We start from the raw sequence: 27119 nt of genomic DNA on the forward strand, positions 1-27119 counted from the left end.
AAAAAAAATTATATTTATTTTTTAATTGTTTGAACAATATTTTGTTTTATTTTTTAATATTTCTTCAGAAATTTCCCACAATTCCTATAAACGAAAATAAATATATACATATGTACATATAATTTTTTGTAAAACCATGTACTTCTTTATTTATTCTTTTTCTTTTAATTATTAAATATATATATTTAAATTATTTCAAGAATTATATACTACTAACAATTTAAAAACATAAATATTTTTTATTTATTAAATATAAATTTCAAAGTAAATATTTTCGAAAAATGTAAATTTCTTTTTTATTTTTAAAATATAACCTCTGATTTTTTTTGATTATTTGCATAGGTTCTAATGTAATCTACTTTGCAATCTGAATAATAACACCCTTTTGCCAAATTTTCTCTATCTAATAAACATACATATCTAAAAAAAAATATATATATATTATCATATGTAAAATAAAAATATATTATTAAAAAAAAGATTCCCATACGTATAGTTAAATTACTTAAAAAACAAAATTGACTTACAAAATGCTTTGGGCTCCTTGTAAAGGTGTTTTGACAAAAAAAATATTTTTACATAATGGTCGAAAACAAAAATGTTCATATCTGAAAAGTTCTGTTTTAACTAGACCTGGATTAATTGATACTGAGCAAGCTTTTGTTTTTTCATTTTCTAATCTAAAATGAATAATTATATGAATTATTTAATTTTTGTGAAATAAATATATAAACTATTTATTTTTTTATTCATACCTTTTTTGCAATTGTTGTGTAAAGTAAAGCATACATAATTTAGAAAAGTTATATTCTTTTCTGTAAAGTAAATTTACTTTTGTATTTTTTGAATTTTTTTCATAGATAAAATCATAATTTACATCCTAAAATATATATAAATAAATTAAAAAGGGAAAAATATATTAATGTTATTATTTCGTATGAACTTAAAATATAATAAAAAATAAAATAAAATAAAAATAAAAAAAACATACTGATTCCTTTAATATACAATGGGCTATACTACTTAAATTAACAATTAATGTGTCAGATGACAAGATAAGTTCATACATTAACTTAGTTAAATAAAAATGACCAAAATAGTTAATGAAAAATGATGATTCTAATCTATTAATATATTCGACTTTTTGGTTCAAAAACCCTAAAAATATTTAAGTATTAAATATATATATATATGAAAGAAAGAAAAATTATTTAGATAATATTAAAATTAATATATATAAAAATAAATATAAATTAAAAAAATAAAAATAAAAAATGTTACCAGCATTATTAACTATTATATCTATTTTGGAAAAATTATTTAATATATACTTTGAACAATTTTCTATACTTTGAAAACTTCCTAAATCTAATTCAACACAATAAATTTTAGCACTAAAAAAACAAAAATATTTTAATTTTATATTCTATATTTACATAAATATATATATATATATAATATATATATATATAATATATATATATATATATATATATATATATATATATATATATATATATATATATATATGTATTTTTACTCTGGAAATTTTGTCAATAAATCTGAACGAACTAGTTCCATGTGTTTTATTGATTTGCAAGCTAAAATAATTTCACAACCAAATTTTAAAAATTCCCTAACAGCTGCTAAACCTATACCCTTATACCCACCTAAAAAAGTTATTAAAAAAAAAATAGCAAATAAATATAATGATAGAAATAATAATAATAGTGAAATTAATAATATGCACACATTATATCTTTACCAGTTACTAAAATACGTTTTCCTTTCAATTTATTTTTATTCACTAAAACATTTTTCGCTGTACCACCAATGTTTTTTTTACGTAAAATATAATAATATGTAATAATAATTACTATATTTGTAATGTATTCATAAAATTTATTATTAGCAGAAGATATATTAGAATAATCTTTAAAAATTATATACAAAAGAGCTTTATAAAATGGAAAAAACCTAATAAAAAATGTATAATAAAAGAGAATATATAAGTCAACAAAAAAGTTCAAATAAATAATTAAAAGTAAAATATATCACCATATTATTCCAGAGACAATAATAAAAATAATAGATAGCTTCATCGATGGATCAGTAAGTATAACACCAAGAAACGATTTTGTTTTGTTTTTTACCTCCATTATTATTATCAAATATATATGTTGTTTTTTTTTAAATTGACATATACTTTAAGAAAAAAAAAAGGAGAAAAAATTGCATGAGTTAAATTTTGGTGTATTTATGATTCTTTAAATTAACAAAAAAAAAAAATTTTCTTTTACAAATACAAAATAAATCAAAAATATCTCTTCAAAAAAAGTTACATTAAATTTTTTATAATATTTTTAGTTTTTGTATACACACATTTCAATTAATCTGTATGTTTATATTATTTTTTTTTTCATATATCATCTACCTACAGTGAATTATATAATTTTTTTTTTTTTTTTTAATATTATTATATTTTTTATTTATTTTTTTTTATTTATTATTTTTTTTTTTATCTGTATTTATTTTTAGCATCCTTTTAAAATAATTATCAACATTTTAATCTTTCAATTTTAAAAATTTAAACATGAAAATTATATAAATCCATTAGTTATATATGTATATATTTTTAGGAATTTAATTTTTATTCAATGAATTCAATTATAATTCATTTTAACTTTTAATATTTTTGTTAATTCTTATTTTTTAAAAAATATATTTTTTTAATTTAATTAAAATGAATTCAAAAACACTTGAAATTTTAAACTTATTAGAAGAAAAGTCATTCAAACAAAGTGAAAAATTAATTAGTGTAGGGTTAAAAAGTAAAAAAAATGAAAAGCTTTATTTACTTTTAAAATGTTTACTACTTTCTTATGTTAATGAAATAAAGGAATGCAAACAAATTTTAGATGAGGTGGAAATAGATGTTTATGATGAAAATATATTTTTTATTTTAGTTAATATTTATACAAATTTAAATAATGGGGATAAATTAATTAGCTTATATGAACAGAAATTAAAAGCAACAGAAGAACTTAGTAAAAATAATAATATAAAAATTGTAAATAAGGCAAAATTAGATCTAGAAAAGATTTTAAAAAATTTATTTGAATTTTGTCTTAGTGTAAGTTTTTTTAAGAAAAGCAGTAACTTATCATTAAAATTATTTAAGAACACTAATGAATCAAAATACTTATTTTATAATGCATATTTATTGTATTTGAATAATTCAGATAATAATACACAGGTTTATAATTTATGTTTAAATTTTTTAAAAAATTATAAATATTTAAATAATGGCAAAATAACTGAAAGTTTTTCTTTTTTTTTGATATTATTTTTTCTAAACATAAAAATGAGAAATTTTAATGAATGCATAAAAATAATTGAATATGCAAAAACGAATAATTTTTTTTTACATCCGTTACATTATTATGTTTATAAGTTATATGCATATTTTATTTTTCAAAAATTTCAAGAATATATAAATATATTAGTTGATTTAATTAAAGAAATACCAGAAAATACTGACTATTATATTCTATATATAGATACCACCATTTATTTGTTAAATAAAGATGTATCTTTTTTATTTGTAGATGTTTTTAAATATTATAAAAATGAATTAATGTATCTAGAATTTTTTCAAAAGTCTTTTATAAATGCTTTTACTAAAAAAAATAAAGTATTTCCTAAAAATATTCATGATTTTTGGAGTAGTATCATAGGAACAAATAATTCACAAGATTTTTTTAATGAAATGATTCAATATGTAATTTTATTATATGAAGAAAATAAAGGAAAAAATTCTTTTGAGAATATAATAAATAAAATAGAATTAGATGTTGAATTTTACAAAAAAAATATTATTAAAATATATGAAGAGCATGATGTAAAAGTATATATATATGTATTATTTTTATTTTTATTAAAAGAAAGCAAAAATTATAATTTATTTTATTCTATTAAAAACCATTTGAGCTTTTTAAGAGATGATATGATAAGTATCTTAATAGTTTTTATAAAAATTATTTTAAAAATGTTATATCCGTGTATTAAAAATGAATTAAAATATTTAATATCTTTAAATAAAGATGAAAAAGAAATAAGAAAAAATATAAAAAAAAAGATTTTTCAATACTATAAGCAGATATATAATTTTGAAAAATTATTATATCTATTGTATAAAAAAGATATTAATGATTCATTCAAGAGACTTTTTAATATTTTTATCCAAGTAACTAATAATATTAATGTGAGAGATGATAACGTAGTCATACTGTTGGTTGAAATGGCTTTATATTTGGATAAATATAATGTATGTAAAGATGAGTATAAATGCAATATTAACTATATTACTTATATTCATAATGCATCTAATATTGATAATTTAAATTTTGGCAGTTGTAAGAATATTGACGATTATATAAGTAAAATTGACGATTATGATAATGAGACTGATGAAAATATATCAAAATATAATTTTGAAAATTTTCATAATTCTTTTGCTAATATATATGAAGAAAAATGTTCATTAAAAAAAAAAGTTAATGTAAAACTAATAAATAGAGGTTATTATATTGTAGCACTTAGTATATTAAAATATTCATATAATTATCGGTTGAAAATGACAGAAAAAGAAAATAAAAAAAAGAAAAAAAAAAGCACTTTAAATAATGATTATATAAATGTGATAGTTTTAATGATTTATCTTAACAATGTTATTGGAAACTTTTCTAATTTTTCTATGTTGATTGATAAGTTACATATAAAAAATATACAACTAATAACATATAGTCCAATTTTATTTATTCATACCTACAGCTATTCTTATTATAATTATGTTGATGGTTTATTAAAGATTATTTTAAATTACTATTATGTTCAACAAAGTAACTTAAAAAATTCTATATCAAAATGTTTTCAAAATAATTCTTTTTTTAAAATTAATGAAATTGTTAATTCATACTTCTTAAATTCATCTAATATTATTTTTTACTTTATTAAATTGTTATATATTTTTAAAAAACAAATAGAAGCATCAAAAGGTGATTTCCATTTTAATTTATTTAATAGTTTGAAAAACAATTATATAATACATAATGAATATACAACAAAATTCCCTTTAAAAAATTTTAATACAAAAATTAATTCTGTTAAAAATAAGAATGACAAAACAAATAATGTAGGCAAAGGTACTAAGGCAACTAAAGATATGAATAATGTTAATAATATTAAAATTAATGAAAACGTTGAAAATAGTGTATATAACAATGAAATAATTAAAGATGAAGTAAATAATGTAGAAAATAATGAATTACATTTAAGTTATAATAATGATAAAAATAGTAATAAATCTAGAAATATTAATAAAAATAACTTTATGCAATTATTACAAACATTAAATGAAGATATAGTTCACGATGATCATTCTTTTAAGGCATTTTATTCTAAGTTGATGTTGGATAATTATCACTTTTTAACTATAGATAATCAAGCAATATTAATTAAACTTAGCATTCCATCATTTCGCTTTTCTTATTATAAATCGTTTGATACATTTTTTTATAATAGTATACTATATGAATCACTAAGTAATATAACGGATTTCGAATTTTTAAAGGATATGAAGGTTATGAATCCAATTGAAGCAAATAATATTTATATGCTTAAAGATATAAAACCAATTTACCCTTTAATAATTTTATCAAATTTTTATAATTTGAAGGGTAGTTTGTATTTAATGAATCATGAACATTTATTAAATTCGAGAAATTTCAATGACATATTACGATGTAAGACAATAGGGGATTATTTAAATAATGACGAAAATAACATTTCTAATGAAAAAATAAAAATATTAACAAATTACAGAATTAATGAGCATGAAGTAAATTTCTTTACTAGTTATAACACATATATAAGTTTTGATAAAGATAATTATTTATATAAGAATAAATTCATTTTTAATCATTATATAAATAATTTAAATCTTAATGAATTTTCTATTATATCCCCATTTAATACTTGTTTAACAGATTTATTTAATTATCCACTTCTAACTATTTACTTAAATTCTATTATTTTAAATACTGTTATGTATATTTTTCATAAATCATTTAATTTTTATTCTCTTGATGATTCAAAAAAAAAAAAAGTAATGAATAAAGTTAAGTGTTCTTTTTTCTATTTAATATATATAATTAATTATTACGAATTAATAGAATATGAGTGTGAAGTGTCTAATGATGCTGAACATTTGCCTAATAAAAACAATGAAGAAAATGTTTTTCATAAAATAGATCATAATGAGGATAAAAATGGTGAATTGTATTTATGTACAGAAATGGCAAGTGGAGAGAAAAATATGCGTAATAGGGAGTTTATTTTTAATAACGAATTTAATAACTTGTATTATGATGATTACCAAATAATGCAAGCAGTATATCATAACGATTTTTATAGTAGAGGTGCTTCATTATATTATAAATGTTTAATATTAATTTTAAATATGTATATAAAGATACTAAGTGAGAGTGATGTTAAAGAATTAATTGGTAAAATACAATTATTATACAATAGCATATACTTTCATTTATATAAAGATATAAATATTTTTAAACAAATTTTAATTAGTGATAAAACATATCAAATAATAAATTTATCATGTGTATTTAAGCAGTATAATTATCTTATACATAATATTACTATCTTTTCATTAATAATTCAATATATATATCAAGGGAGAAAGAAAATTTCCAACGAAAATAATTTATTAATCAAAGATTTAATTAATGCAATTTTTTCTATATTATCTGAATTAAATAAAGATTTGTATTATTTGTTAGAAATTTTAAATAATTACAATCCTTTAGCATCTTCAATTTTAGAAAATTTTGAATTTGAATTGATAAATGAAATTTCTTCTTTTTATAAACAACTGATTTTGAATTTGTACAATATAATTAATAATAAATTAAATATCATAAAAACATATCTATAAATAGTATTTATCTAATTTAAAAAATGAGAGAAAAAAAAAAAACTCAATCTTTTTTTTTTTAGATTTCATTCATGATAATTATTAATGTAATTGTTTTTGTATACATGTATTAATAAAAGATTTTTATTTTTTTTAATTACAATTTCTAATTTTTAAATAGCATTCTGCTTTTAGTTTTCTGCATAAACATATATCATTTTAATGAAAAAACTTTAATTTTAAATGCAAATATAATTTTAGACAAAATTAAAATTTATTTTTATTAAAAAAAAATTTTGCTTCTTGAAATATTCTAGTTGTCTTAACATGAAAACATTTATTTTCTCTATTTCTTTAGTTTTCTCACATAAAATTTTTTTTTATTTTTTTTTATAAATTAGAAATTAACAGGAATAAAGATTGACATTTATATATTGTCTATTTTTCATTTAATAATAAACTATGCAAATAGTTCATTTCAAATATGTTAAATATTTATGTAGTATATTGATTCAGCATATAAAAAAATGGAAAATGTTTATTATTTCATTTATTTATTTTATTTTATTTTTGCAAATATTATCTACTAAATTATGTTAAAAGAATGCCATATGCTTATAGATGAAAGTACAAATTTAAAGAATAGAAATTTTTATATATAATATTTAAAAGATTTTATCAAAAAAAAAAAAATGAAAAAAAACTTGAACATCAAAATAAGGTGGAATAAAATATGATAACAAAAATCTATAATTGTTTGAAAGGGTAATATTTAGAAAATCAATATCATTTAAAGATAGAATTAAAAAAAATATAAAATAATATGCATAAATTGCGAGTAATGAAATAGAGGTATTCAATATTTTAATATATAAAAAAAAATTATCAAATAATAAATTATATATAAAAAAATAAGTATTTATATATATATATATATTTTAAAATAAAAAAAATAAAAGTAGCTTAAATTATTTTTTTTAATAAATATATTTTATTTATTGTAGCATTCATAATCTAATTAACGTTAAAGACATTAAATACGTAAAGTATTCACATATATTATCTATGAAATCATTTCCTGAAGAAAATAATATAAGAAAAATAGGAATATATATATGCATATTTATGAAATAAAAATAAAATGATATGTATTAACATGCATGGTACTTTTTTTTTCCTTTTTGTATTAACCTTGCTCACAGCTATCTACTTTTTCTTCTTCGTTGAAAATATTTAATTTTTTAAAGAAAGACTCAGTATTCTTATTTAATATATTATCATATAGAGGTATATTTTTTTCGATATATATTCTGCTATTAAGCATTTTTGTTAGAAAATACTTAGTAGATGCACGAGTGTCTTCATATAATGTCTTTAATTTATTTAAACTCTGATATTCATCTTCTTGATTATCATTAATTATTTCTTTTTCTTTTTCTTTTTCTTTTTCTTTTTCTTTTATTTTTGTTTTTTTCTTTTTTTTCTTTTTTTCATTTTTTTTTCTTTTTTTTTTATTTACATAATTATTGTATTTATCAGTTTCAGAAACGTCCTGACTATCACTAAAATGTATATCAAAATCATTTTTATCACTTATTAATGTTTTTACATGTTCCGATAATTCATATTTAGCTTTATTATTTATTTCGAAAAACTTCTCATAAGAATCGAATTCATGTGTATTTTCTGATTTGAATGAACCTGATATATTTTTAATTTTTTTGTTTAATGATTCAATTTCATTTTTCTCATTATAATTATCACTTAAGAGGTTTTCATTTATGTCTATTTCATTTTTCGGAAATGATTCATATTTTCCAATAGGATCCTCATATAAAATGTTCTGTAATTCATTAGAGTTACCTTCAAAATATAATTCAGAAGGAACCGTTTTTTTTATTTGTTTATCAAAATTAAATTTTATGTTTTTTATTTTTTTTTCTTTATTATTTATTTTCTCTTTTAACTTACTTTTTGAGTTAATTTCTTCTTGATTTACATCATTATTAGCTCTTTTAGACCTATTAATTATTTCTTGTGAATTATCTTTATTATTTTGTGAATTAAGGTTACAAATATTTTTTCCTTTTTTTTCATTAATTTTTGGTTTAAAACGTTCTGTAAAAAAATTATTTTTACCATTTTTTTTCTTAAAAAAGAAATTTGTCGTGTTTGAATATCTTTCATTTTTTTTACTTATTTTTTTTTCTATTTTATTTACTACAGTAGTATAACCAGCTTTCATTTTTTTACAATAATTTCTTATATTTTTGAATACTATTTCTTATATTTCCACAATTTTTTCATCTTATGGATAATTATTAATATTTTATTCAATAAGCATAAATAAAATGCATTATATTCTTTAGAAACAAAAAATTATTCAAAATATAAATAGAAATTTTCAGTGTGTTTCTTATTTTTTTAACAATTATAAAAATCAATAACAACAAAAAAAAAAAATATATAAATTTTAAGAGATTTATTTAATTATTATGATAAAAATACTACACTTTGTTATTTTTATAAAAGAAATAAGTCACTTTTTATATTTTATATAAACAAAATAAAACTTAAGAATTTAAAATTTGTTGTAAAAAGGGGTAATTATATAATTAAAATACTGAAAAAAAAAAGATTATTTCAAGAAAAATAGCTTTTTCGAAAAAAAAAATATTTCAGTCTTCAAAATTTTTAAAATATTAGAAAATCATTATAAAAACAAGAGGAAATTAAGTTTATTCTTTTTTTTTTTTCTTTTATAATATGTTGCAGTTAAACTATTCTCCTTAACATTCATAATTTTTTTTACTTGTGTCTATAATATTACATAATCTTCATATTGCAATATTTTTTTTTTATTATTAACATTCATAATTTTTTTTTTTTTACAGCTTATTTAGAAATGCAAAAGAAGCTTCCAATTTGCTTATTCTCTTTTAGTTAATAGCTAAATATTTTAAACTCTCTGCTTAAAGAAAAATATACAATATTTCTAAAAGGATTATTTTTTCTATTTTTGTCATTGAAAAATAATGAAAAAAAAATATATATAAACACATAAAAAAACATAAAAATTGCCTCAATTTATTTTATAATTATATTTAAAAAAAAAAAAAGAAATAATATTACTCTCAAGTTGTATCAGTATACAAAATACTTGATGTACAACTTTATGTAATAGAAAATTCCATTAATACTTGTAAAGTATATATATTCTTTTTTATTATTTTTCATTTTTTTATTATTTAGATTTAAATTTGTATTTTACTCATTTCATTGATATTATGACGCTTATTGTGAATTATTTCTGTAAAATTTTTTTTTCTAGAATAATATAAAAAAATTTTGAAAATGATAATTAAAAATAATAAAGAAAATATTAATAAAATACTAGAAAAACTCTGTATTTAATAAATACAAGTTCATTATAATTATTCTTTAAGAATTACTATTAATAAAATTTTTAATGCAAATAATTTTATTTTCCTTAATTTTATTTTTTATTTTCTGATAATTTTTATTTCATTAAACAATTAGGAAAATAAAAAAAAAAGGTACATAGAAGAAAAGAAATTCATAGATATTTGCATTGAATATTGTGAATTTATAAAAAAAAAAAAAATTAGTAATATCTTTGTAATTCATAAAAAAAAAAATAAATTAATAATACGAATACATAAGATATTTATGAGATAATAGATAGACATATGTATATGCAGTTTTGAAAAAGAAGAAAGAATAAAAAAAGATAATTAGCATTTAGTAAATGAAAATACTTTGTTAAAAAATATAAAAAGTTTTCAAAAATATTAAGATGAAGCTATTCTATTAGTAGTTTTTAATAAAGTATCATCATTAAAAATAAACATAAAAGAGTGATAAAATTAAAAAAAAAATTTTAAATATATTATATCAGAATAAAGTATATTTTTTATTTATTAAAACTAATAATAGAAAAATAAATAAGCAAATTAGGATAAATAAAATGTGAAACTATGAAATTATAGAAAAGAATTTAAAATAATTGAAAATAAAGCAAATTTTTTACAATTCTAAAAAAAATCGAAAATTTTTCGTAAAAAATAATACATCAAATATAATTAACATATGTATCAGATAAGAACAGTGAAAATTACATATATAAGAGATAAGAATCATTTACTACTATAAATATGACAAATTAAAAGATAAATATAATTATATATTAGAGATTACTTTAAAAAAAAAAAAAGAAACAAATACAACGAATGGGGAAAAAAAATTATATATTTATATTAATGGGAAATTTAGATAAAATATAATGAATAGTTATTTAGAGAACAATAATTTTTCATATCACTAGAAAATGAAAATTTCCGTTTACGTTCAAAAAAATTAAAAATAAAAGAGTTAAACATTTTTGCCTTTTTATTAATATATTAAACATAACATAAGCTATAAAAAAATATATAGTAGTAAATATATATATATATATTATATATCATTTAAATATTAAAAGAAATATTAGAAAATTTAAGGAATATATTTACAAAAAAATAAAGGACAAAAAAAAAAAGAAAAAAGAATTATGTATACATATTTGTGAAATGAAAAGATAAAATATAAAATAAAATAGTTATATTATTATTATTATATAAATCTTAAAGTAAAAAACAACAATATAATTTAAACTTAAAAAATTGTAACAATAAAAAAAATATATTCAACTTTGTAGATAATATGTGGATTATATAAAAGTAAAAAAAAAAATATTTGAAGGATCTTTTTTATAAATATAATAAATAAAGAAATTTTTATATATCAATTTTTCAAAGTAATATATAAAAAATATAAAAAACATAGACAAATGCTATTATTACGGAAGTATTTTATATGATTGGTTTATTATATTATGTAAACTTTTATAATGAATTATGAAGTATAATTTAATTTTTAGTTAAATATTATATTTATGTACACTCTCATATATAGAGTTAGAATAAATTAAAAAAAAAATATCTTTCTCTCTAAAAAACTATTATTATTTTCCACAAAAATATATATTAATAAAAAAAAAAGTGCATACAAATTTTTTTTTATAAATATTTGTTCCGTTGAATCTTTTAGTTCACGAGGAAATATGTGTATAAAAACACTAAGGATTTTTTTTGTGTTTATTTTTTTTAACATTTTGCAATAGAATCTTAAGAAGATATAAAAAAGTTGATAACCTTTTTATTATCAAGTAATAAAAAAACATAAAAACACAATATTAAAAAATATTTATTATATAAACATAGGGAGATATATACTCTAATTAAATAGTTATTAATATTCTTATATCATAATAGGATGCTATTGCAAGGTGTTAAAAAAGATAAACAAGAAAAGATATATAGTGTTTTTATACACATATTTCTTCGTGAACTAAAAGATTCAAAGGAACAGATATTTATAAAAAAAATTTGTATGCACTTTTTTTTTTTATTAATATTTATTTTTGTGTAAAATAATAATAGTTTTTTAGAGAGGAAGATATATTTTTTTTTTTTTTTTTTTTGTTATCTCTTATTGTGTAATTAATAAATTTATTAATTATTTTTATTCTATAAAATATAAAAATATTAAATGATGGTACATTTATTAACAATAATTAATGCTTTTAAATAAATTCAAAAACGTGAGTCATTTAAAAATGATTAATTCTTAAAAAAAAATAGAAGCATTAAAATGTAGTGGCTCACATAAGCACTTTATGTAATGCCTTAATTCATTGGTTGGATATTTAATGACTTTGTTAGAGTAATGAACAAATAAATTAATAAGGATCATATAGATAGATTTCTATTTATTTAATATATTATAATATTAATTATTACAAATGATTACTTATAAATTATGATATTTAACTTAACAGAAAATTTATTTTATTCCAAAAAGAAAATTTTAAGTATTTGTTTAACTTTATTAATTAATAACTAAATATCAATTCTATAACTCATTATGCATTTGAATTAATATATACATTATATAATAATTATTGTACATAGTACCATTGCATTTTTTACTACACATAAATCACGGAATAGTTGAAAGTAAATTTTTTTTTTCTTAAGAATAAAAAAAATTAAAAAAAATTATCATTGAATTTTATATATTTTGAATAAATTTTTATTTTTTTAGTGTACATATTTTTTTTTACATTTTGCGTAATGTTTTAAAGTCATTCACTATACCCATTTTAACTTGCATATTTTCCTCAAGTACCTAGCATGCAAAAATAAAATTATAGCTATTTTATTTTCCTCTTAATACAATAAAAAATAGGTCGATAATACTATCTATTGACCATACCTATAATAATAATATTCTCTCTTAAGGTATGCAAACCTTAACATATCTCACATAATATATAATGAGCATTTAATGAAAATATATAGTACTTTTAATAAAAATGTTTTTTTTATATTTCTATTTCTTTCTATGACAAATGCATGTGATATTAAAAATTATAAAACTGTACATACCACTCATTGATTTGTTAACCATTCAAATACTTTTATGACATTTTAAACAGTCAAATCAATAAAGAGAACATAAAGAAAATTCTATTTTATTCATTGTTATGTCATTTAGTGTAGATAATTATATACTTCTTTTATAATTGTGTTATGCAACTTATAATAAATGGTGAATTTGTTCATATTTAAAGCTTTTTAAATTACTGCTATGTTAAATAAGTATTTAACATTTCTCAAAACATTAAAAATTTATAGATTCCTTTGTAGTTTTTTATATGTCAGTATTATTTACTCCAAAAATTATTATTATTTCTCATATATATCACATTATAAAAAAGTAATTCATTCCCCCCAAAAAATTATACATACCTATTTTTTTTTTTCTTTTTAGTGAGCATACATATGTGCATTTCCTTATATACTTTACGTGAATAGCTAAACTTTTAACTGAATTCCATTTCAACTTATATTTCAAAAAGTTTGTAACATTTTTATATTAACTAGTAACAAATAAAAAATTGTAATAATTAGTTAAATGAGAATTATAAGGATAATAATTCATATTATAAAAATGATATAAATATTAAAAGTATTATATAAATGGAATATTGATACAGTAAAAAATATGTAGTTAGTATAAAAGATTCTTACTTTTTAATATTAATATTGCTAAGTAAATAAAGACAAAAATAATGGAAACTTTCTATGATATATAATGAAAACAATACAAAAAAGGATTATCTAGGGGCATAAACAAATTTTAGTATAAAAAAAGCTATTATGAATATATAACTGTTAAAATAACCAAAATATTCATTTAAACAGCATTTACTTTAATATATAAAATATGCTATATCAAAGGAAATTACAAAAAATGTATTTTAAATAAAAATAAAATACAGACCTAAAAATCAGGCATTATAATTAAAATTGAAATAAAGAAAAAAAAAATTTTCATTCAACCAAAAAACGATAAATAAAAATATGTAGAGTAAAATTTTCTTATAATATATAAATTAAAAAAGTAATATCTTAATGAAAGAGTAGAATTACCTAATAAAGGGGTTAATATTTTAATTAATAATAAAATTATATTAATAAATTTTAATAATTATAATGATAATATTAATGGGAATGTATATATAATAAAGGTATAAACATGTAAGGATAATAAAAAAGCATGGTTTCATTTAAGGGCAAGCAATACATTAGTGGATGTAACTTTTTTAAAAGATACTCTTTAAATAATGAAAGAAAAAATTATAATTTAAAAATAAAAAAGGAAAAAACAACAAAATTACAAGTAAGAAAAATTTTAACCAGTTGCACTTTCACCTAAGAAAGCAGTGAAATATATCATTATTTTCTTTAGAATTTGAGAAAAATAAACAAAGACACTACTGAAAAAATTAATGAAAAAGAAAAAAATTAATAAAAATGAAGATTGTGATAAGCAATCAAGTTTAACTTATAATAATATGAAAAAATAGTTTAATCATAGCATCTTCTTAGGAGAGATAAGAATAAAATCATTGATGTTGGATAGGAATATAAAAATAAAAAGTTGCATCCCACATTTTGGAAAATTTTTTTTTTTTACCATTAAAGGAAACAAAAACTAGAAAAAGTTCTTAAAAACATGAAAGAAAATTTTGAAAATTGATTTATTAATTAGAATTTTGAATACTTTCACACTATGTTAAACAGTCAAATTAATAAAGAGTATGTAGAGAAATCTCTACTAATTTTACATATAATAAAATTACTTGACATATATAATTATATACTCTTTATATAATTATCTATGTATTATAAAATAAAACAAATTTATTTTATATATTATTTTATTTTAATCAATTTTTTTGATATTGCTTGTTACAATTTATTTTTATTTATTTATAAGTTTGGATATTCAAGTTTATTAATAATTTTTATTTTCAATATTTTTTTTTAAAACTTTAATCACATATAAAAAGTTAAAAAGTTCAGTTATTTTTTTTTTTTTATTTATTAAAAAAAAATTAACAATAAATAAAATATATTTATAGATCATGTAAGCCACATGAATAATTAAAACTATTTATTTAACATTTTTCTTAAATAACATGCGAAATGGATCCATAATACCATTAATTAATCTATACCGTATCGAATATGTAGTTATATTATTTATCGGCTATTAGTTTTGTCTAAAATAGGGAAATAATACCATTTATCTATCAAAAATGGAAAGAAAAAACATGATATAATAAGAGATGAAATTTGATTTATTCAGATTATAAAATAAGAAAATAAACAATAAAGAAGATAATTTTGAAAAAAAAAAAAAATACATTGTTATTCCAAATTAGAGGAAAGAATGATATTAATTACGAAAGAAAAAGTATTATTATTAAAAATATATGGATATCTGAAATTATAACTATTAAAATTAAAAAAAAAATAAAATAAATATTTATAAAAGAAAGAGAATAGCTAGCAATAGAAATTAAAGAACTGAACTAATAAAATTAAAATATCATCCTATAGAGTAATGAATTGTGAAATATTAGAATTACATGTTAAGAAAACCTATTTTTTATTCTTCAAAAGAAAAAAACAATAAAATATAAAACATCCTTTATTTATGTGACTTGAAAATTCCAATAGAATTCCAAAAAAAAAAAAAAAGTTGAAATAAATAAAATTGAATTAAATAATGAAAAAATAAAATAAAATAAAATAAAAACACATTAAGTATGCAGTATTCAAAATATAGATATTAAAATAAAAACTATTATATTAATAGTTGCCATCCAAGATGAAACATTCAATAACTCTATTATGATTATTTGGCTAATTGAGTTTTAAATATGATGCAATATAATTAAGCAAAAAAGTAAAATAAAAACCAAACATTTTGGTATTTCTTTTAAATATTACTTTATTAATTGTAAATTTTTGATATTTTTTATTTTACAAGATCTAATTAAACAAAAAAAAAAAAAAAGTAAAATAACTTAAAATACAATCAAAAATAAATCAAAATTAAATTAATATAAAAATAAAAACAATAAACTACACAAATAAAATAAATAACAATACACAGCTCATAATGAATTTACTAACACTAAAAAAAAAATTTTTAAATTAAAAAAAATTAAAAAAAAAGAAAATACTAAAAATTTGTACTATTATAAATATATGGAAAAAAAAAATATATATATATATATATATATATATATATGTATATAAACTGTAAAATATTTAACAATTTTTTTTTATATTTGGGAATAATTAATTTCTATAATGAAATAAAATTTTCTCAAAATTCTTTTGTTTCTTCATCTAAGAATTCTAGAAATTGATCTGATATAGTTTTTTCTTGGAAATCTTCTATTATGCCTTTAATACCTAAAATATCACATAAAATAAGAAATATTTGATTTTTAATATTTTTTGTTTTTAAAGTATCTTGACTATTTTTTATTATTTCTATTATAATTTGTTTATCCACATGATTTTCTTTGCAATATTTTGTTAATTTATCTTTATCTTCATTTATTTTTTTGGTATCATCTAATTTTGACTGTATTTTATTGATATGATCTTGCAAGATATTTTTCTCATGAATCAAGTCCTCAATTATTTTATTTTTATTATTTAATTCATTTTTATAAATTTCTACATCACTTTTTAATTTTTCAAAATTTATTAAAATTTTTTTATTTTTAATTATTTCACCCTTTAAATATTTTATTTTATCGTTTAATAAATTTATTTTAACATTATTTTCTTCTTCTAATGATTTTATAATATTTTTTAGATTTATTCTATTTTCATTATTTATAGAAAAGTCTTCTTCTTCACATTCTATAAGGGAAGCTTTATTTGGAAAAATTTCATTGTTGTTATTTCTTAGTGTATCCTCTTTTTTTTCCAAAGATTTAAAATCTAAATCAGCATTAGTAAAAATTAGAGATTTTTCATCACATGGGATATTATTACTATTATCCACATTGTAATCATTTTTTCTTTTTTTCTCTTTCATATTAGTTTCCATATTTTGAACTTCAATTTTTTCTTTGTCAATGTTGTTATGAAAAATTCTATATTTCTGAAAACCTTCATTAATTGTATTTTCTTCCTTTTTTATAATATGCTTATTATTAATTTTATTATTTTTGCTTTCATTACTTTCTATCCATACTTCATCATGTAAATTACATAAATTTTCATCTTTCAGTACTTTTGTTATAATAAAATTTTCATTTTGTTTTGAAATGTTTTTCTTATTAATAACAGTGTCAGTGTTTTCTTTTTTATATTCTAAATCAAAAATTTTTTTTACATCAATGGTAATTTTTTTTTCTTCAGAATAATTAGAAATGGAGCATTTTTCTTTTGCTCCCTTATTTTGGTCAATGTTATTTTTTAAATATGTTTTGTTATCTTCACTGTTTTCTTTATTTATTTCTTTATCATTGTTTATCTCAAATAACTTATCTACTTTTAATATATTCAAGAATAAATGTGTGATATTATAATCGTATTCCTCTTTATTCATATGAATATATTCAAATTTATCCACTAAATTAATATTTAAAAATTTTGTTAAAATATATAAAATATATTTACACATACAAATAAAATCTAGTAAAAAAAATTTTTTTTCTTCTGTATTATAATGTTTAATTTTGTATTCATTGATAAATAACTGAGTCTTCTCATTTTTTATGAAACTATTAAATAAATTTATGTTATTAATTATTTCTTGATATAGAATATTCTTGGTGTATATTTTTTCTTTATTGTTTTCTTCATCATTAAATAGAAGATTTTTACTGTCACAATTATTTAGAGTTGACTTTTTTATGTTGTAATTTATATTTGATTCTTTTTTATTTGTTACTTCTTTATTGCAATCATTATTCAAACTTTCACTTTTTTCATTTATAAATATTGTATCATCTTCCGTTGATATAACATTTTGAATATTTTTCATAGCCTTATTAATTTTATACCATGCATTTTGCATTGCTATTTTATTTTTTATTTAAAAAATCGAGTAAAAAAATTAAACTATATGTGTTCATACATTTATTTATATATATATGCATATTTTTTTTTTTTTTTTTGTGTATAAACTTTTAAATACAAAATTTTGAAATATTTCAAAAGATAAATAATTTGTGTATTTCTATAATTGTTTTTTCTTTATAACATATGATACCTTTATATTTTTATATATTTTATAATTTTTATAATGTTTATATGATTTTTTGTGTTTATCAATATAAATATGCATTAATATTCATTTGAATATCTTTTATTCTATTTAATTTTAATTTTAATTTCAATTGTAATTTTTCTTTCTATTTTAATATTTATGTTTTATACATATTCTTTTATTTTTTACGTTATGAATGTTCTATTATGCACTTTTTTTTTTATAAATTTATGCATGTTTTAATAAAAAATAAAATAGAGAAACATACAAAAATAATAATTAAATTTTTTAAAAATATTTATATTTTTTAATAAATTGAAAAAAAAAAGAAAAGAAATAAACTTTCATATATAGTAGATATATATAAACAACACTATATATTATAAATTTTTTTTTTATTTTACAAGTTTTAAAATAAAAATATATAATAAAATTTATATTATATATATATATATATATAAAATGGGGAAGATAAATATAAAGGATTATGGAAACATTTGTATATGGTTCAAAAAATTAAGCAGTAAAAAGCCAATACCTTTACTACCAGAGAATAAAAATGAGAGATTAAAAAAATTTACAAATTTTTCTCTATATCATATAATGGAAAAGTATGAATTTTTGCCAAATTTTATTTTACAAACAGAATATTTATACCCAATTTTATATAAAAATCCAGAAGTATTAAAGCAATCATATTTTAATCATCATAAATTTTCAAATTTACAAAATAAACCAAAGTAAAAGAGTAAAAGAGTAAAAGAGTAAAAGGAAAAAAGAAAAAATATATACATATATATGCATACACATAGTGTAGGATATTCTTTTTTAAATTTAAAAATAAAGGGATTCAACTTTTAGTCAAAAAGAAGTTAGTATAACATTACTTAATAAAACAAAAATATATATATAAATTATTTTTTATTAATTTACATATTTATAGTCATTTTTTTTTTTTTAACAGTTTTAGTCATTTATATTTTAAATAAATCAATATTTTACATATTCATATTTTTTTTTTTCTTTTTTTTGTTTTAAAATAAACTTTAATATTTTATTATTATTATTTTTTTTTATAAAGAGTTAATTATATATATATAATATACGTCTTCATTATTTATACAAAATTAAATTTTTACTATTTTTACAAAATGGAAATGTAATAAAAAAAAAAATTAATATTTAAATAAAAAGTTTAATTTTTTTTATTTATTGATATAAAATAAATAAAAAAAAAAAATGTAATAATGGTAAATCTAATTATTACTAGAAAAAAGCATTAATTCTTTATTTTTATATTTCAAGAAGTACTAATCTTATGTTCATGTACAACTATTCTTTTTATGATTATGTCCTTATTATCCTATTTTTTTATTGGCAACATTTTTTTCATATATTTTTTAATTTTTTTTTTTTTTTTTTGGATTTCATTCTGTATAAATTATATTTTTTTTTTTTTTTAATTTTTTAATTTTCATAAGGTTTTTAATCACACATTTAAAAATTATCATCAATTATTAAAACACTTACATTATGTTAATGTATTTCTTTTCACAGGAGTTAAAAACAATATGATTTATATTGTGTTAATATATATTGCTTTTACTATTTTTATTTAAGATTCTGTCAATTTAATATATGCCCGTCATCTATTTTATGTTTATCAGATATATCTTCATTAATATTATTATCATTAGTATTATTATTACTAATTTCATTTTCATCTGACAAATTTTTATTTGCGTCGTCTTCATTTTCTTCATATGTATTATCAGGATTTTCTATACTCGATAAAAATTCTAAAACGTGAGATCTCTTCTGATGACTGATATTAATTTTATAAGAATTTGGAAATTTATTTTTGTGAGGCCAATTTAAAGCAATTTCTACAAAATCTCTAATTGCATAAGAAAGATTAAAAGTATTATCGTATGCATTTTTAAAAAAAAAGACAAGTGCAATAAAGAATGAAGAGCAATAATAATATTTATCCTTTTTATAAAAATAAAATTTGGGATATGGTCTAATTTTTAATTCATTAATAGTTTCTAACTTCTTAAATAATAATCTAATTTTACTTTCAATCCATCCTTTCCATTTATTATGTATTAGTTCATTTGTAGCCATAATTTGAATATGCAAAAAATGTTTATAATTAGTAAAAAGATCAAGGGGTTTTAATATATTTGCCCATATATTATTGCTATTATAAGAAGTGTTATTATTATTATTTAAGATATTAATATTAATGTTAGTGTTATTGCTTGGGTTATCTTCCATATAGTTAATAATGGAGTGAGCCCTCTTAAATTCTTCTATTAATATATTTCTAGTACAATATGTTACATTATATGTAGAATTCATACAAGGAAATGCAGGTGTAATAATAGGCATAACATGTAATTTATCTTTTATGTTTTTTTCAGGATCCCATATTGGGAAATTTTTTAATCCTTCAATGTTAGATTTTTTAATACTTTTTATAAGAACTGGATATTTCCAATTCCATATTGAATATACTCTAAAAAATTTACATATGAGCTGACTTATATTATAATTTGGGTATAACTGACAGACTTTTGCTGTTAACAATGCCCAGGATATACCCCCAAGAAATCCCAAAATGTTACTGTATATTCCTCTATTTTTTGCCCATAGTTTAATAAATCTTAAAGTATTTCTAAAACATTCTTTATTGGGAACCGAATTTAAAATTAAATCAGCTACTCTAATACCATTTAATGATCTAACTGTTATTTCATCTAAATTTTTTAAAATATTATCATTATCTAATGAATAATGACAATCTTTTAATGTTCTATAGGGTAATGTTGCAAGTAATAAATCAATATCTACATCATCGTACATAAATTTAATTATAGGAGTGTATGTTTCTGGTAATGCTTGTAATTTTCTTACGTTTCTATCCTGCTGTAACTTTAAATAAAATTCATTAAAAAATATTTCTCTTGTTATATTTTTCGGGGCCAAGAATATACAATCTATATCGCTATTAGGGGTTATTACACCCAACCTATATGAACCAAATGTGTATAAATTTCCATTTATTTGTTTGGCTTCTTCTTCATTTATCCCTTGATTTATTGATATTTCTATTACAAATTCATGAAATAATTTATTTATCATTCCTAATACTTTTTCTCTTTTTTTTAATCCATATTCAGTTTCAAACAAGTTGTAACTTTTTAATAATTCTACTACATCATTTGTTTTTTTTAAGTCTTCTTCTGTTGGAAACTTTAATGATATAGGATCTGATAATCCATATTCATATTTTTTATTTTCATTTATTTTATCATTTATTATTTCTCTTCTATTCTTTAAAGTATTTTTTTTATCCTCTATTCTTTTATTTAATGCACACTCTATGTTATAATTTATATAATTATCTTCATTTTCATCTTTTATTTCATTTATATCTAAAAAATCATCTATCGATTCTTTATTATTCAGCATAAAATTGCTACAATCAATCAAGTTGTCACTTTCATAAACCGTTTGCATTTATGCAAATCTTCACAAAAAAAAAAAAAAAGAAAAAAAAATTATGCAAAAATTTAAAAAAAAAAAAAAAACATAGGCAAACTATCAAATAAGAATAGAAAAAAAAGTATTTTAAAAAAAAAGAAAAAAAAACAAAAGCAAACTTTCAAATGAAAATAAAAAAAAAGGAAAATTTAAAAAAAAGGTAAAAATTTTTATGTTCAATTTTATAATAGAAAATAAAAATTATTGGTTGTTCAAATTATTAAAATGATGAATCAATTATTCTAAAAAAAATATATATAATTTTTAATCAAATCTTTAATTAAAAACTATATGTTAACATTTAATTGATAAATAATATAAAAAAAAAAAAAGCAAATTTGAAAAAAAAAGTTCTATTTTCAAATAAAAAATAAAAACTGTATGTTATTCAAATAATTAAAAAAGCATTATCAATTGGTATTATGATAAAAAAAACAGTAAACATATAAATATGGACTATTGTTAAAAAAAAAAAATAAATAAAAAGTAATTTTAAAATTAGAAGAAAATATATATAAATATAATATATATATATATATATATATATATATATATATATATATATATTAAAAGGTAATAGAAAATAATACGAAAAAAAAAAAAAAAATCTTAAACCAATGAGCAAAAAAAAAAAAAAAAATTTGCTTGCACATTACTGGATATTATTTTTATAATTGCATGAAATAAATAAATGCATCACATATAATAATAATTAAAAATTTTATAATTTTTAATAATAAAAATTATTTTCTTCAATATCTTGTTCTTATTAAATTAATGCCACATATTTTTATGTTTATAATAAAAGTATCTTCTTTTAGCTTTTTTTATATCAATATCATACCTTTTTTTTTCTACTAATATCTCAATTTTGATCGTGGTTAAAAAATAAGGTAAAATGAAAATAAAGTATTACAAAAAAAAAAAATAATATAACATATAATTTAAAAAAAAAACATAAATGATTAAGTAAACTATAAGTAAAAGGATATATAAAAATTCCGATAAATTATTATTCTTTCTTTTATACTTTATAATAAAATCTTTTCATATACATGAAAAAAAAAAATTAAATAAATAAAATATTTTCAGTATATATCTTTTTAAGTATTCATAAGATTTGAATTTTGTATTTTGTATATTATTATGTAATAAATATTAAATATAAAAATATGAAATAACTTCTTTTTACATATTTTATTATACTTATAAGTCTTGATAAGTCTATTTTCTGAATTTTTTTTAATATACATGTATAAGTTGCAATTTTGTTTCATATATGTGTTTTTTTTGCTTCATATACAACCTTTACACACACATAAAAAAAAAAAAACTTTTGTAAGCATAATTATATAATTACCTTTTCTGATTTTTTTTTTCTTTATTTCCTTTTTTTTATATCTCATAGAAAATATGGCTTTATTTTCAATAATTTATAAAAGGATATCTCACTATTTTCATTTTTTAGTAATTCGATATTTTTTTCAATATATTTTCCTTTATTTATTGCTATATAATTAGATAAAAGAGAGAAATAAATTAGTCTATTTACATTTTTAAAAATGTAGTTAGGTAATCTCTTTAAATATAAATTATAATAATTAACAGCTAAAAATAGTAAATAATTTACACTTAAAAAATAGTAAGATGCCCATATATCGTAATCTGCTATAAAAATAGATAAAAAGGAACTAAGTAAAAAAATAAAAGAATTGAAATAGTGAGCAATATTTTTAAAATAATAAGATCCAACTTGTAAACCCAAGTAATAAGATGAAAAAAAAGAAAAAAGCAAAGAGTTAAACTTTATATGATACTTCAATATTATGTTATATTCTAAATAATTGGATGATGTAATTAAAAAAAAACATAAAAATATACAAAAACTTGATAATACACCGAAAAATATTTTAGATGTTTTGGTAAATTTAAAAAAAAATTCATTAAAATAATTATTTAAAAAATTTATATGAAATTTATTTAAGTGATAAAAAAAATCATTAGAAATATATTCAGGATAAATTTTTTTGTTAGATAATTTATTCATTATATGCTTAAAAAATAATTTGTCATTTAAGAAAAAATAGCAGTCTTTTTGCTGTTGCTTTTTTTTCATTTTACTTTCGTTAATTTCGTCATCATTTCTACTTTTTAATGGAAATTTCATTTTTTCTCTATTAATGCATTCTTTGTTGTTGTAATTTTTTAAAATACTAATATTATTGTAATGTAAAATAAACAAATTAAAACCCTTTTTTTCTTTTTTTAAAATACTGTTTATTCTAAACCTCAATTTCATTTTTATCTATTTACCATAGGAATTATATAATTTTTTTTTTTCCAAAAAATTTAAAATATTATTTTTACATTAATTAAAAAAAATTTATTGCTTCCTTAGATATTTTAGAAATTATTAAAATATTATCATTTTCTAAATTTATATACATATATGTTTTTAATTTTAAAAATATTCTTTTCTTTTTTTTATCATTCACTAAAAATATATATATATATATATAACTTGATAATAAAGTTATTTTCTTTCAATAACATTCAATCTTATATTCAACTTACAATCAATCATTCAATCTTTTTGATATATTCTTCAAAATACTCACTGTGATCTTTTCAAATAAGTATTTTAAGTGAAGCACAATTTTTAAAAAAAAAAATTTTCAATATTTTTTTTTTTTTTTTTTTTTTTGAATAAACCTCATTTTTATAACATTTGTTAAATGCTTACTAATAAATCTTATATCAATTTTTATATATTTTTTTTTCTCTTGCATGCATCTAAATTTTTTAATCATATATATTATACTTGAGAAAGCAGGCCTTCAGAAAGGTATTTTGCTTTACTATTAGAAACTTCAGGTTTTTTTAAAATTTTTTATATATTTTAGCACAAAAATTATTTAAAAATTAAGATAGCAATAAGAAAAAAAAAGTTTATGTTATTTTTTAATTTTTTTAAATTTATAGTTAAAAATATATTTGTCATTTTTTCACATATATATGTAATTTTATATATTTTTTATAATTATAAATGAAAGTATGATTAGGATTATATTATTTTTAATTTTTTATTTTTTTAAGGTTAGTTATGAAATTAACTATAATAATAAACAGAAGATATGTTATTATATGAATATTTTGAAGAAACCAATTTTTTTTAACTGTTATATATTTAGAGATATAAGTAAAAATGGATGTGAATGCTTTATAAAAGAAAAAGAAAGTAAAAGTTCTAAATTATTTTCATTAAAAGATGTATTAAAAAATTCTCTAAGTGATAAAGATATTAACGAGATAAATAGTATATTTCCAATGATTAATGAAAAATTATTTTTAAATCGTAATGGCTTAGAAAATGTATCAAATAGTGAAGTTAATGATATAGATGATCTATTAATTGAATTTAATAATAAGTATTTTAATTTAAAAGATATTAAAGTAAAAATATTAAGTAGTGAAAAGAAAAAACAAGATAGCTATTTTAATTATGTAAAAGATGAAAATGATTATTTAAAAAAAAAAGTTGAAATATTACAAAGCAGCCCATTTAATAAAACATGTTTCAAATCAATACAAGGAAACAAATGTAATAATTACAAAAAAAATTATGAAACTAATATTGGTGCTGATGAAGAATTATTTTATGAATTAGACGAAACTTTGAATGAACAGGAAAATTCAAATATTATAAAAAATGATGAAATAAAACAAAACACAAATGAAAAAGTAGAAAATAATGAAAATGATGGAAAATCATTTTATCATTCTTTAAAGAAATTTTATTTAGTTAATGTTTTGTCGCAAAATCCTTTAAAAATTATGCATAAATATTTAGAATTTAAAGAATATTTAGTATCTTCTAAAGATAAATTAAGGAATTTTTTTGTTAAAGAATATAATGACACTATACAAAAAATCATTTCTGTTTTAAGTGACGATTTAGAAAAGAGCAATAAAACAAATGAAGAAAAAAAAGATAAAGGTTTAACTTCAACTATTTTTGATACCATTTTTTCTATTTTTTATTTTCCATATAAGAATGTTGAGTTATAATTCTATGTAATTAAAAGTAAATTTTTTTATTTTTTTTCCATGCTCCAGTTTTTGTTATTTGTTGACTTTTTTAATTTATTATTAATATTTATTATCATTTTTTTTTTCGGTTTTTTTTAAGAAAAATATTTTATTATAATTAAAAATATTTGAAATAATATTTGTAGATGCAACATTAATTTTTTTAAGCTTTCTTTTTTATTTATTCATTTTATTTATATATATATATATTTTTTTTTATTTGATAACTAATATATAAAAAATATTCACAAAATAAAAACTAATCCTACTTTAAAATTGCGTTATTTGTTAAATAAACTTTTATTCTTTTACATTTGTTTCTTTGAATATGTAAATATTTTAATAATTATAAAAAAAAGAAAAAAAATTGAATTAACGCAATTCTATCTGAAAAATAATTGAATATTAAGTAATATTTTATATTTGTAAGAATTTTAAAGAAATGTATAGTATAAAAAAAAAAAGTTAAGATTTTATAAATGCTTTGTAATTTTTTTTCTATGTAAAACTATTAAATCCCAGTTGATTCTTTTATAAAAAATATTTAAAAAGTAAGGAAAATGTATAAAACCTTTTTACTAATTTTATTTTTCAAAATAGCAATTCATTTTTATCCTTATTTTATACATATATTCTAGAGAATTATATTGATAAGGTAATAATTAGATTATACCTTTAAATTTTTTTTTTTTTTCCAAAAATATTTTTAAAAATAAATAAAAATAAAAAAATAAAATAAAATAAAATGATATATATAATTATATATAAAAGCAGACAA

The 27119-nt window shown here is 17.2% G+C and overlaps 8 protein-coding genes across 8 annotated transcripts; 3 read left to right on the forward strand and 5 right to left on the reverse strand.

The window, feature by feature from the left end:
• Nucleotides 1-21: 21 nt before the first annotated feature.
• On the reverse strand, nucleotides 22-2159 carry PRELSG_1122200 (oxidoreductase, short-chain dehydrogenase family, putative; the record flags this gene model as incomplete). The annotated part of the gene is made up of 9 exons (XM_028677496.1): nucleotides 22-84; nucleotides 315-420; nucleotides 528-680; nucleotides 756-880; nucleotides 992-1158; nucleotides 1282-1394; nucleotides 1541-1670; nucleotides 1766-1977; nucleotides 2059-2159. The coding sequence occupies 9 exons, from the start codon at nucleotides 2157-2159 to the stop codon at nucleotides 22-24; spliced, it is 1170 nt and encodes a 389-aa protein (XP_028533879.1).
• Nucleotides 2160-2743: 584 nt separating this feature from the next.
• On the forward strand, nucleotides 2744-7012 carry PRELSG_1122300 (conserved Plasmodium protein, unknown function; the record flags this gene model as incomplete). Its single annotated transcript, XM_028677497.1, has 1 exon — nucleotides 2744-7012. One exon carries the CDS (start codon nucleotides 2744-2746, stop codon nucleotides 7010-7012), a length of 4269 nt encoding a protein of 1422 aa, XP_028533880.1.
• Nucleotides 7013-7998: 986 nt separating this feature from the next.
• PRELSG_1122400 (conserved Plasmodium protein, unknown function) lies at nucleotides 7999-9236 on the reverse strand (the record flags this gene model as incomplete). The annotated part of the gene is made up of 3 exons (XM_028677498.1): nucleotides 7999-8069; nucleotides 8183-8428; nucleotides 8555-9236. The coding sequence occupies 3 exons, from the start codon at nucleotides 9234-9236 to the stop codon at nucleotides 7999-8001; spliced, it is 999 nt and encodes a 332-aa protein (XP_028533881.1).
• Nucleotides 9237-16798: 7562 nt separating this feature from the next.
• Nucleotides 16799-18511, reverse strand: PRELSG_1122500 (conserved Plasmodium protein, unknown function; the record flags this gene model as incomplete). Its single annotated transcript, XM_028677499.1, has 1 exon — nucleotides 16799-18511. One exon carries the CDS (start codon nucleotides 18509-18511, stop codon nucleotides 16799-16801), a length of 1713 nt encoding a protein of 570 aa, XP_028533882.1.
• Nucleotides 18512-19165: 654 nt separating this feature from the next.
• PRELSG_1122600 (conserved Plasmodium protein, unknown function) lies at nucleotides 19166-19447 on the forward strand (the record flags this gene model as incomplete). Its single annotated transcript, XM_028677500.1, has 1 exon — nucleotides 19166-19447. One exon carries the CDS (start codon nucleotides 19166-19168, stop codon nucleotides 19445-19447), a length of 282 nt encoding a protein of 93 aa, XP_028533883.1.
• An 882-nt stretch (nucleotides 19448-20329) lies between these two features.
• Nucleotides 20330-22228, reverse strand: PRELSG_1122700 (poly(A) polymerase PAP, putative; the record flags this gene model as incomplete). Its single annotated transcript, XM_028677502.1, has 1 exon — nucleotides 20330-22228. One exon carries the CDS (start codon nucleotides 22226-22228, stop codon nucleotides 20330-20332), a length of 1899 nt encoding a protein of 632 aa, XP_028533884.1.
• A 1426-nt stretch (nucleotides 22229-23654) lies between these two features.
• Nucleotides 23655-24551, reverse strand: PRELSG_1122800 (conserved Plasmodium protein, unknown function; the record flags this gene model as incomplete). Its single annotated transcript, XM_028677503.1, has 1 exon — nucleotides 23655-24551. One exon carries the CDS (start codon nucleotides 24549-24551, stop codon nucleotides 23655-23657), a length of 897 nt encoding a protein of 298 aa, XP_028533885.1.
• Nucleotides 24552-25306: 755 nt separating this feature from the next.
• PRELSG_1122900 (conserved Plasmodium protein, unknown function) lies at nucleotides 25307-26320 on the forward strand (the record flags this gene model as incomplete). Its single annotated transcript, XM_028677504.1, has 1 exon — nucleotides 25307-26320. The coding sequence occupies one exon, from the start codon at nucleotides 25307-25309 to the stop codon at nucleotides 26318-26320; it is 1014 nt and encodes a 337-aa protein (XP_028533886.1).
• Nucleotides 26321-27119: the final 799 nt, after the last annotated feature.

Source organism: Plasmodium relictum, assembly GCF_900005765.1.
Source record: "Plasmodium relictum strain SGS1 genome assembly, chromosome: 11".
Taxonomy (NCBI): domain Eukaryota; phylum Apicomplexa; class Aconoidasida; order Haemosporida; family Plasmodiidae; genus Plasmodium; species Plasmodium relictum.